This window comes from Agelaius phoeniceus, chromosome 1 (assembly GCF_051311805.1).
Source record: "Agelaius phoeniceus isolate bAgePho1 chromosome 1, bAgePho1.hap1, whole genome shotgun sequence".
Taxonomy (NCBI): domain Eukaryota; kingdom Metazoa; phylum Chordata; class Aves; order Passeriformes; family Icteridae; genus Agelaius; species Agelaius phoeniceus.
This window is the reverse complement of record NC_135265.1, coordinates 147,168,754-147,181,420: the sequence shown is the minus strand read 5'-3', so window position 1 is coordinate 147,181,420 and position 12,667 is coordinate 147,168,754. Positions and strand designations below refer to the sequence as shown.

Here is a 12,667-nt window from a genome sequence, read left to right as displayed (position 1 = left end):
AAGATGCTGTTGTTTTGCTTAACAAAAGCCCCTTTTATGTTCTCTTGAAACAAGACATCAGTTGTTTGATTTACTTCTGGCTGTGCTGCTGAGGTGCTAAAGTGCAGGTTCTGCTGCAACAACACCAGTGAAATCACAGTTGCACTGCACTTGTTTTCCCTCCCTTCTGGAAAAATAGTCCCCTGTGCCTTTCTTTGAGCCCACAGCAGCCTGCAACTTGGTGTCGTGCAGCAAGCACGACCCTTGTTGTGGAATTCTGGGCTTTCAGGCCTTCTCTGGCATCCTGAGGGGGCCTCTCCAACAGGCACCCACTATTGCAGTGGGGGCATTTGGGTTTGGAGGGGATGTCAGGTGCTGTGGGAATGAGGCTCTATCAGATTTATCACTTCTCACTCCACTGGCTGTTGCATCTAGTGCTGAAAAATAAATGCCACTGAACTCTGCCACCTTTAATTGTTATATAAATTATATCATTGCTTTATGATGTGGCCCTCCTTTTTGCAACGAGTCTCAAGTGCTCAGGTGCTGGATCTTTCCACCTGTCCCTTGGCCATGACTTTGATTTGTTGTGTAATTCTTTAATTGTTGTATAAATTATATCAGTGCTTTATGATTAGGCCCTCCTTTTTGCAATGAGTCTCTAGTGCTCCAGGTGCTGTATCTTTCCACCTGTCCCTTGGCCATGACCTTGATTTGTTGTGTAATTGTTTAATTGTTGTGTAAATTATATCATTGCTTTATGATGTGGCCCTCCTTTTTGCAACGAGTCTCAAGTGCTCAGGTGCTGGATCTTTCCACCTGTCCCTTGGCCATGACCTTGATCTGTTGTGTAATTCTTTAATTGTTGTATAAATTATATCAGTGCTTTATGATTAGGCCCTCCTTTTTGCAATGAGTCTCTAGTGCTCCAGGTGCTGTATCTTTCCACCTGTCCCTTGGCCATGACCTTGATTTGTTGTGTAATTGTTTAATTGTTGTGTAAATTATATCAGTGCTTTATGATTAGGCCCTCCTTTTTGCAATGAGTCTCTAGTGCTCCAGGTGCTGTATCTTTCCACCTGTCCCTTGGCCATGACCTTGATTTGTTGTGTAATTGTTTAATTGTTGTGTAAATTATATCATTGCTTTATGATGTGGCCCTCCTTTTTGCAACGAGTCTCAAGTGCTCAGGTGCTGGATCTTTCCACCTGTCCCTTGGCCATGACTTTGATTTGTTGTGTAATTCTTTAATTGTTGTATAAATTATATCAGTGCTTTATGATTAGGCCCTCCTTTTTGCAATGAGTCTCTAGTGCTCCAGGTGCTGTATCTTTCCACCTGTCCCTTGGCCATGACCTTGATTTGTTGTGTAATTGTTTAATTGTTGTGTAAATTATATCATTGCTTTATGATGTGGCCCTCCTTTTTGCAACGAGTCTCAAGTGCTCAGGTGCTGGATCTTTCCACCTGTCCCTTGGCCATGACCTTGATCTGTTGTGTAATTCTTTAATTGTTATATAAATTATATCATTGCTTTATGATGAGGCCTTCCTTTTTGCAATGAGTCTCAAGTGCTCAGGTGCTGGATCTTTCCACCTGTCCCTTGGCCATGACTTTGATTTCCCATTGATTGTGGTTTTTCTTGCAGCTTCCAGACACTTTGCTTTCTGGTCCTCATGTTTACTGTCTGGGCTTTGCTGGGGCATTGGGCAGGGAAGATGGCAAGCTCAGATCCTTGTCCTTGGCCTGGCTTGAGGTTTCACCAGGGAGCTGGGCTGATCTGACCTCTGGCAGTTTTCAAAGGAGTGGACATAGCCCAGATTGAGCTCAGTAATGAGAGGATGAGGCTACTCATGGACACCATGAGCAAAGCCACTCTGCATTCTGCACTCAGAACTCACTGATTTAAGCATGAGGTTTGGATGCATTCTCTCTTAGGAAAAGAAATTAAAAAGAGAAAAAGCAAGCTTGGGACTCAGTACAGAAGTCTGACTATGTAATATGAAACAGGAAAAATAAAGAAGCAGTGCTTCCTCAATTCACAGAATCAATTAGGTTGGAAAAGACCTCTGAGATCATCAAGTCCAACCTGTGACTGAATACCACCTTGTCTACCAGACCAGGGTACCAAGGGCCACATCCAGTCTTTCTTTAAACACCTCCAGGGATGGTAATTCCACCACCTCCCTGGGCAGCCCATCCAATATCTAATCACCCCTTCTGTGAGGAAATTCCTTCTAATGTCCAACTTAAACCTTCCAAACTTAGTTGTGGACTGTGTCCTCTCATCCTGTCGCCAGTTCCCTGGGAGAAGAGGCTGACCCCACCTGGCCACAGCCTCCTTTTAGGTGGTTGTAGAGAGTGACAAGGTCACTCCTGAGCCTCCTTTTCTCCAGGCTAAACAGCCCCAGCTCCCTCAGCCTCAGTCACCTCATGACCTCATGGACTTGTGCTCCAGACCCTTCCCCAGCTTTGTTGCCTTTCCTGGACTTGCTCCAGCCCCTCAATGTCCTTCTTGAAGTGGCCCAGAACTGGACACAGCACTCCAGGTGTGGCCTCACCAGTGTGTTAAAAGTTCAGCTCAGCCTGAAACAGATTCTTTCAGAGGAGTTTTGTTTCTTTTTCAGCAGAATGAAAAAAGCAGATTTTCAGAACAGCCGAAAGTCTCCCCTCCCCATCCTGAACAAAAGCTGTTCATTAATTTTCAGGGCTGTCTAACCATCTTTTAGTGTTTTCATTCTTTTATTATTCAGATCATGTTCAAAGGGAATACACCACTTCAGAATACAAAATCAAAGCAACTTTTTTTTCAGATGGTAAAAATAAATCTTCTAAGATTCCTAGACTTTTTCAATCTTCAACGTGGATGTGTGAAATATTCTGATGTCCCCCATAACTGCATTGTGTATTGGAAGTTTTTACTCACTGAAAGTCTTTGCCCTAATGTGTCGTAGATGAAGAAAGTGCCCTGACTCCTCTGAAAGATGGTTTTGGGTAAACCCCAGGCAGGATGTGGCCTCACCTCCTCATTGCAGCTGATTCCTTATGTACATGTTGCTTTGGCTAAGCTTTTCCAAGAGAGTGTCATTTCTTCAGGAAACAATTCCCAGGTGCATCCTGAGGGCAACTCCCTGTTTGCTGTTCATTTTCAGGCTCACCTTCAAAGCAATTCTGAGATTTTGGCCAGTCTTTAAGAAAACATTACTCATGGCCGTGTTTCACTCTTGTGTGCTCTACCAGCTCAGTAATTTGTGACTTTTTGCTATATTTGTACATAAAAAGGAGGTATGAGGAAACCTGAGATTGCTCCAACTTCTTTTTGGGGCTGGTGACTGTGTGTTCACTCTCAGGAGCTGATTTCAGACAGTGGGGTGGTTTTGTTGAGCTGTAATTTTGTTGAGCTGAGGCTCTGAGATGCACTGGAGCTCTTTATTGCATGGCTGTGCCTTCCCTCCCATGGGGAGACCCGTGTGATGTGCTGCCCTAAAAGCAGGCACAGCCCTTGCCTGTCCCCCAGACTCTGCCCTCCCTCCCCCTTAACCCTGTGCTGTAGATGTGAATAAGTGCTGCTCATCCCAATAGTCCTGCAGCATTAGGATCCCTCCAGGACTAGGACAGTGAGGAGGATTTCAGAGTTAATGACCAGTATTGGAGACAAAGGGATGTTTGGGACCAAAGAACGGGGTGGTTTCCCTTGCTTACAGCTCTTCCCACCGCTGCCAGGCTGCTTCATGGTTTATTTGGAGAATATGTAGTTTGAACACTTTCAGCCTGGTAGGATGTGACCTTTAGAAGGAAATATTCCAGCTTGCTCTGAATGCAAGTGTTTGTGTGTACTGGGTTTGGTGCTGCCCCCTGTGCAGGTGGGAGGGAGCAGGGGGGAGAAGGTCAGTGCCACCATCCCTGCAGTGGCTTATCCTGCTGCCTGGGGCAGGGCTGCTCCAGAGAAAGCCCTGAAAATGTACCTGGCTTTCCTTTGTTCATGGGAACAAGGGGGATGTGTCAGGGTTGCTCCCTGCTTCTCATTTGCTTAAATATACACAGCTGATAAACTGTCCCTGCTTTATCAGGTAGCAAACAAGGGCCCAGATTCTCCCACATACACTCCTGCAGCTGCTCTGTACTTTTTGTGACTTAAAGTTGGATTGGAATCCCCTTCTCTCAGGGAGGATCTGGGCATTAATAACACTTCAGGCTGTGAACATTTTGTTGGAAATTCCTTCCTCCCTCCCTCCCTTTTCTCCCTCTCACACTTCCTGTCTCCCACCTCCTCTCTCTCTCTTTCTCCTCTGCCTTCTCTCATCTTATGCTCAGGGACTGTGAGAGTGTTTTTGCAACGTGGGACCTGGTGTTATGTGATACATTCCTTTCTGTTTATGTTTTCTTTCTCACCTCCCTGAGCTGCTTCACCTGCAAGCTTTCCATTGTTTTACCATGACACAAATGCTGTGGATGCTCTCACTAAATTTCTCTAAATGTTCTTACTAAATCTCCTAACCCATATGTAAGGAAACATGGCAAGAATTACATGCTGTGACAAAGCACAGCATTTATTTATAGTTTTCTTGTTTTGTTCTAAGGGCTGGATACATTGTTCTTGGTGGTCAGAAAGTATAAAAAACAGGAGATCAGAACCTGCTGTTCTAAGCCCAAATGTTGAGGTTGATGGATTGAAGTTGTGATAAGTAAATTTAGGCTCAGAGTTTCCTGGCAATCTTCTCTGTAGCACATTGTTCATAAACTATCATGTTATAAGAACTTTTATCTCAAGTCTTAAAATGTTTCAGGGTTTTGCATTTTCTTTGGAAGAAAGCTCAGATCTTGGGGCCATGTTATTAGCTTATCAAAAAGAAAATATTAGTTTAAACTCATTATATTTGTGGGAAAAATGTAACATATGGCTTAAAAATTTGCTTTCAGCTGGTGAACAAAGGGGCATCCCCACCCAACACGTGTGGGGAAGCTGGGGCAGCTGCACTGATTTTTAAGGCAGGAGCAGAGCTGCTTGGCACCTGAGTCATGCATTTTGAATGCTCTCTGAGGAAAATCTGTCCAAATACTTTGATCACCAGAAGTTTCCTTTGAAACTGGGATGCTGTCTGTGACACTTGGAAAGCAATACAGAGGGCTCAGCACTTTGAAGGTAGCATGCAGCTTCTAGATCACTGCAGAAGGGGGTACCAAATCCCAAATCCAGGCCAGGCTCCAGGCTCTGGTCCCAGTCCCACCAGCCCCACCTGCAGTTGAGCTGCTTGATTTTAAGTCTGACATTTAGACCAGATTTGGACATATGGGAAGAACCTGACCCTGGGCCACCTCTCACCCTCAGTGGCAGCCCCCACATAAGTCCAGCTGGGCTGGAGCTGCTCCTCCTATGGTGAGGACAGATGGATGTGGAGGTGGTCCAAGCTCACAGGTCTCTCTCAGCACAAGGGTCAGAGTAGTGTAGAGGTGACCCATACCAACCATGGAAGTCAGAAATTGTACAACTCAGCATATTATTGTGTGATATTTGCAAAATATATGCATGTATATATTTATATTTGAGAATGTAAATTTTTTTACTACACAGATCAATAAACAAAGCCCAAACTCTTGACAGTTCCTCTATTCTTCCCCTTCAACTCATGCATAGTAATTGAAGGACATTAAATATAACAAGAATAAAGCCATATTTTCCAGACCAAAGAGGCATCTTTAAAATTGATGATTTCCTTTTAGGCTCTCCTTGAGCCTTTAGAACAGAGATTACCTGGATTTGCCCCACCAGACTCTTGCTAGGATTAATCTTGTAGCTGGAAAGTGTTGCATGAGTGTTAATGCCTCCAAACTGCAGCAGTGAGGCAATTAGTAGCTGGGTAAAAGAGATTCTCATTCTCATTTGCTCTTTATCTTTGAAAAACAGTTTAAAAAATTAGAAAAGCCACAAAGCCCAGTATTGCTACCCCAGAGCTCCAGGCTGCCTGGCTGTGTTTTGGCAGGGCTGCCTCACCCATGCTGGCTGCTGCCACAGCTGTGCCTGTCTGTCCACCACGAGGTTCTGCCTTGAACCAAGGTCTGTCTGCATCTACATCACACCCATGATTGCAGGCTCATCTATTCCACCTGCTAATAATTTGGGGTTCTGAAGCTGTGGTTCATACACTGCCAGACTTAGCTGTAGGTGCTGGATGCACACCAGGAGAGCTTTCCTTGGAGGTTCTCCTGACTCCTTTGAGGCCCCAAGATAAGAAGGATGTGGATGGAGCAAGTCCAGAGGAGGCCAGGAGGATACCTGGAACACCTTTCTTGTAAAGACAGACTGAGAGAATTGGGGTTGTTGAATCTGACAAAGAGAAGGTTCTGGGGAAACTTTATTGCCAGCTTTCAATATCTAAAGATATTGAGTGGAGATATTGAAAGGAGAGCTGGATAGGGACTTTTCACAAGGGCATGTACTGATAGCACAAAAAGGAATGGTTTTAACTTGGAATAGGACAGGTTTAAGATCAGTTATTAGGAAGAAATTCTTTCCTTTGAGGGTGGTGAGGCACTGGCACAGGCTGCCCAAAGAAGTGGATACCCCATCCCTGGTGGTTTTCAAGGCCAGGTTGGATGGGGCTTGGAGCAGCCTGGTCTGGTGGGACCTGTCCCTGCCCATGGTAGGGGTATTGGAATGAGTTTATCTTTAAGGCCTCTTCCAACCCAAACCATTCGGTGATCCATGGCTTCAGCTGTGTTCTCACCACTCCAAGCTCTGAGCAGCCTTGGCTGAATTCACACTCTCCCTTTGCAACCCCTTAGCCAAATTTTGGGTGTTGCTGCTCAGTAGTGCTGTCAGTGTGCTGGTATTGAGAGCCCAGTGAAACCTCCTGAGAAGTTTAAAAAAGCAGCAAATCCCTTGTTATCCTCAGTGGGAGAGTGCACAGTGATGAGAAGGAAACAACAGGATCTTCCTTGGAGAGCCATTGATGGGTGAATAAAGGGAGTGCATGAACTTTGAGACTTTGAGGGTTTTTTTCTCTTTTTTTTTTTTTTTTTTTTTTTTTTTTTTTTTTTTTTTTTCCATTGCTTGCTTTTTTAAAATGAGAAGATGCAAAACCGGCTTGTTCACTTCTGTGTGTGAAATGGGGAGTTTCTAAGGTTGGGAAATGATTAAGGAAAATTCTCAGTTTGAACTCCCAAATACAGTTTATAACAATCTGAGGTGGAGAGTTGACTCTCAAGTGACACACAAAGATCTTATGGAGGGAAGCTGGACTGTTGAGTGATATTTTATATGGGGCACAACATGGGTTAAAGATGCTTTATGGTCTTGGACAAAAAGTTAAATTGCTTCTTTAGACACACATATTACTTGCACAGACTTCTGAGAAAAGCAGCCACTTCACTCAGGACATGGGGGTCGAGTATTTCAGTGTAGTTAAGGCCACCTGTAGCAGCTATATCCATACTCATGTCCCTGTCACACACCCACAGCACCTGGAGGGAGAATGCTGTCCTAGCAGAGCCACATGGCACTGCTGTGGCTCTGCCCTGCACAGCATGGACAGACTTTCACTCTGTGATTTTGTTGATTTCCTTTTGGGAAAGGCCAGACTGGTGGGAGCTTGACAAGGAGGAGAAAAAAATAAGAAAAGACAACAATACTTTAAAAAAATAGGATAAAAATTTGGTGTGTGAAAATAAACTATAATTGGTTTGTAATTGTAATGCTATGAATGTGATCTTTTTTCAATAAGCTAAGCAAACATTGTGCAATAAGGAACTGGCTGTATGTTAAGTCTGAACATTTATAAGCTGAATATGCCTTGGAGTTAATCAGCTTTTTTGCTTCCTCTTCTTTGTTTTGCTGAAATGTCAAAGAGTAACCAGTGTTGATAGAAGATTAGGCCTGAAACATGTATTTCAAACAGATAATCATTGGGAAATCACAACAGAGCACTTGAAATGAGTTAAGGACAGATGTGTCATTGTATGGATATTCAGCACACACTGCAGTAAGGTCATCACTGTATTTGAGGTCACTCAGGGAATTTCTAGCATTAGTAATGGTCTTCCCCATGGAATTGGGTACAACAGAGGGATTGTAGGACAATGGTGTCCTGCTTTCAGGTTGGTGTTGTTTCAGCTTGGTTACAGTAGAGTTACTCTGGACAGAAACATAAAAGAATGGTGGATGCCTGAGCTGTGTAAATGGAGGTGCCTATCCAGGATGTTTCTTACTATCTTAATGCAGCAAAAATGCATCACTACTCCAGGTCTTTCCCTTTTCTGACGCTGTCAATCTGGACAAAAAGAAAATGTAACTTAAAAAGGGCACTCAGGTACTTGGAATTTTCTGAAAATTGCCTTCCTGTTCTTGAATTTTCTCAGGCAAAATCAGTTCAAGAATAAGGTTTTGGTGGGTTTCCTTCTCATTTTTTAAAGACACTTAAAGTCAGCTCATCTTTACAGAGAAAGAGATTATATATGGTATTTGTAAATGTGTGTTCAAATGACTCAAAATAAGTACCTTTTTCAAAAAAGATTGTATTTTACTACATTATACACCTGTACTAGCCTCTGTGACATCTGTGAAGCCGCAAATTATTTTGAAGGCTACAAGTTTTCTAACATTGTTTTTCTCATATTCAAAGTAAGACAAGGTTAGATTCTATTCATAAAGAACACACAAGAGGTTAGATATGTGGCCATGTGTTTGTTGGATCACACACAAATTTAGAAAATGACCTTTTTTATTTATATAATTGAGCCTTGCACTGAATGGTGACATACACAGTCATAATTACAATGCTTGTCTGGTCATCCTAATTACTTTGCATCCTAATCACCTTGTGCAGTCCATATATATGTATATAGATTAGGAAGGATTAGTGGGAAGGTTAAGTCTGTGTATGCATTTCTTTGTCTTCTTTGTTCCAAGTTCTCAATGTCATCTTCTAGCTCTGAGCTCCAGAGACCTGTTGTTTGTTTCAGTGCAAATAAGGTCCTGCCAAAAGCACAGAATATAAACAAAAATTACAGTGCTGCACCTGTTTGTGTGAGAGAGGGAGAGAGCAGGAGAAATTAACAGTTCCTGGTGCAGTCAAGGGAAACACATTGGAAACTAAAGCCAGGTTAGCCCAGGCCATTCCTGGAGTCGTGGGAAAAGGTGTTTCTCTTCTCTCCCTCCCTGTCTTTCCCTGCCCTGGGCTGGCAGAGCAAGACAGAGCCTTTTTGGCTTGTGCTGGAGCTGTTCTCCTTTTGTGAGCTTGGAAGCGCGTGGCACCACGAGGGTGAGCAATGCAGTGTGTGAGCATGCCAGCACTGCCAGCCTCTTCAGTAAATCTCAGAGAGCTGAGCCCCAGAAGGGGAGTGTCTGACCATCACCTGCCCTGCACCTTGCCTCTGCTTTCCCAATGCAGCCATTGTTTCCACCATGCACCACAGAGCTGCTACAGAGCAGTTCCCCTCCATGGCAACAGCCACAATGACCAAATCCGGGTGGTTTTCTTCATCCTGGAGGCTTTTTTAGATGATCATACATATCCAGCCCTCAGGGCTAGCTCTAGTAGAGTTTCTTACTGTGTGAGCAGCTGGTTCCTCCACAGTTCACTTCCCATCTCCCTCTCCCACTCTTGGCATGTGCCAAAATTTGTGGCAGGGATATCAGCCACTTCTGTCTTCCATCAGCTCCCCTGAGGCTTTTCTGTCATTTATAGGAGAGTTAAAAGAAATCTTAAACATAAATAAATAAAAGAAATCTCACACATATCCTAACAGAAAATACCTGACCCAGAGTGGGTTTAGGCTTAGAGAACACCAGAGGAACATTTATTCTGCTAAGGCCAGCCTCGGGGAAAATACCTGATCTGTTCTGTCATGGCTAGATAGAGGAAGTGTGGGAATCTGATGAGGAGGAGGAGGAGAAAAAGGAAGCCAAGTTTGAAAAGTTAAGGAGTTTTCCACTTGATTTTTTTCACACTTTGGCTCCAACATGAAGCCTTGTACTGCAGAAGGCAGTATCTGAGGGTAGCTGCAGGATTGCTCTTTGAGGAGACGTCCAAGCCATCTCTACCTCACAGAAAAGCTGCCAGTGTTGGTAACCTGGAGTGCTTTTTCTCCCTAACAGAAGCTGCAAGGAGAGAAAGCTCCAAAGAGCTTGAATGCCACTCTGGCAGAGCTGTTTGGGTTGATCCCTGGGGACGGGGATCCTCTGCAGGAGCGCGGCTCCGACTCCTGCCGGCGCTGCGCCGTCGTGGGCAACTCGGGCAACCTGCGCCAGTCCCAGTACGGCCACGACATCGACTCCCACGACTTCGTGCTCAGGTGAGAGGAAACACTCAGCTACAGCTGCCTTTGCTGGCTAAAATTCACTGGTAATGGGGGGGACAAGTGAGTAAACAAGGTTTCAGGGTCTGCCTAGTGAAACCTGGTACTTAAGTCTAAGTTTCAGGGGTATCAACTATGTGTGTTGGAGATATCACCTTGTGTTTTAGCTTGGATGAAAAAACATTAATAGGTATTGATGGTGTAGCTTGTTCTGCACAGCCCATAATTGCCTGTGTTAAAAAATAAAGGAGAAAAAAAGATTTGCATTTATGAGTAAAAGTTATTTCTGCAGCCAGTGCTCACGAGTGATCTTTTGGACATTTAGCTGATTGTATTAGATTTGACTTTCTTTCACTAGTTCATTCTTAAGCAGTGGTAGGGTGGGGAAGCCAAACACACTTTTCAGTGGACAGGAGTCACCTGTTTGGCTGCAGGTAATTTGTAAGGATGGCATTGTTTCTCCCTTTTGAGGCAGCAAGGTTGGCTACTTTGTTCTACTGAAAGGCAAGCAGGAGCTAGGTAAGCAGAGCAATTGGGATATACTCCAATTACAAGGCCAGCTCACCCAAATTTTTTCACTTGAAACAAACTCAGGATGATTTTTTTCTTTCACACCACAGCTGTCAGCACAGTACAATTTGGAGAGCAATAAAGGGCAGGAAGGGAGAGATTGCTCTTGAAATGCCACATGGGGGAATATTCTCTCAAAAGCAACAAAAGCCTTAGTAGGAAGTTGTGCACTGAAGTCAAGAACAAATCAACAAAAGGTCAACACTGTTTGAACTGTTAAGCCACCTTGGCTTCTGATGTGGCTTGAGCATGGCATAGAGACACCTACATCTTCACAAATTGTATCAGGAGTTGCTTCCTTCAGTTGCATGTCTTGCTCCCTGCCAGAAGTACCTCCCCAAAGACAGAGGCACCAACCTGGTCTTCAGATCCATGAAGGGAAAGGGAGAGCCCTCAACATTATTCCTACAGGTTGTAAATGTGGGAAGCTGTGGTGCTTAACTCTGTGTCCTTCCTTAAGGAGACAGCCCCATTCCTCTGTGGACTTTCTTGTACTGCCTGTCTTACATTTCCAGACCCCTGCAGAAAAGACCTTGCTGGACTCAAAAGCTGGTAGTAATAACTAAAGAGTAACACATCCAGGTGCATGTTCCTGCTCCGAGGCCTTGTCCATCCCATAGCCAGCCATCCCTAGCAAGGGCAAAACTCTGGGTGACCTAATGACTCCTTCAGTCTCAGATTTATATTTCAGTAATCTTAAGCCAGATCTGAGAGGATTGCACAAGGTTTTAGGATTCACCATGGGTGAGAAGAGAAGGTGACCCCTCTATGCATCAAACACAAAATCTCTCTGACCTGAAATTCACTTCCACATGCTCTGGCAAGATAGCCAAGTGCAGAGGAGAACCAAGGAGTCTGAGGAGGCACCTTTCCTTCCAAATACCCCACTTTTATTTGTATAACTATCTACTTTCCAACAGAAGGAAGTTCCTACTTGGTCCTTCCTGCTGAGCCTGGGTGTGAGCTCTGCCTTCTGCTGTATGGCACCAACAGCCCCACCATGGTGGCAGGAAAGGTACATGGACCCAAGGGCAGGCTGTAAGATAACCAACATGTCACCCTTGGCTTTGTCTTGATGGAAAGAAAGACCCATATTTGATACCTTTGACTGACTAATCTCAAGGCAAAACACAGAAAGTCCTGTGCTTTTCCAGTGTTTCTACACAGTGGTGTGGGTCTCTGGCAGGGAAGGCAGTAAAAGGGAACTCAGTAACAAATCCACGAGCTGGCAGGATACTCTAACTACACTAATAACTCCCTTGAAGGGAGTTAGAAGAAACTTAAGTAATTCACCTGGGGGAGAGCTGCAATAACACAGCCTGGCATAGACTTGATAAACAGATTTTGCCTCTCCTGTTATCATTAACCAGGGCAGCATGTTGCCTGGCAGTGTATGATGCTCCTCATTACCTTGTCAGCTACATCCTTCCTTGTCCTCCCTGTGCTTCTGCCAGGAGCTGAGATAATGTTATTGCAGGGAAAAAAACATTTTGCTCAGAGACAACTGAGGGGTTTCTCCATGGTTTTGCACAGCACCATGGATTTGTACAAGTTGCTTCAGGGATCTCTAATGTGCACTGTGCTGCACCACAGAAATATGCAAATCTCTGCCACTGAGGAGCTAAAGCATCAGGGAGAGAATTGTTGATGTGTTCCCAGACTGGCTTTCAGAAGTGAACACAGGCACAGAGGCATTTCTGCAGTCCTGAGTCCAGAAATCCCCTCTCTGTTCCCTGTATGGGCCACTCATTTAAGAGGTGGACTCAGTGATCTTTGTGGATCCCTTCCAACTCAGAATATCCCCTGATTCTGTGAATCTGTGATG

General features: G+C 44.4%; 1 protein-coding gene across 3 annotated transcripts in view; it reads left to right on the top strand.

The window, feature by feature from the left end:
• ST3GAL1 (ST3 beta-galactoside alpha-2,3-sialyltransferase 1) overlaps positions 1–12,667 on the top strand; it is a 99,741-nt gene that overhangs the window by 73,881 nt on the left and 13,193 nt on the right. For all 3 annotated transcript variants that reach the window (XM_054635154.2, XM_054635138.2, XM_054635146.2), the window contains exon 3: positions 10,073–10,269. In XM_054635154.2, the coding sequence (XP_054491129.1) occupies positions 10,073–10,269 (197 nt within the window). The remainder of the gene's footprint in view (positions 1–10,072; positions 10,270–12,667) is intronic.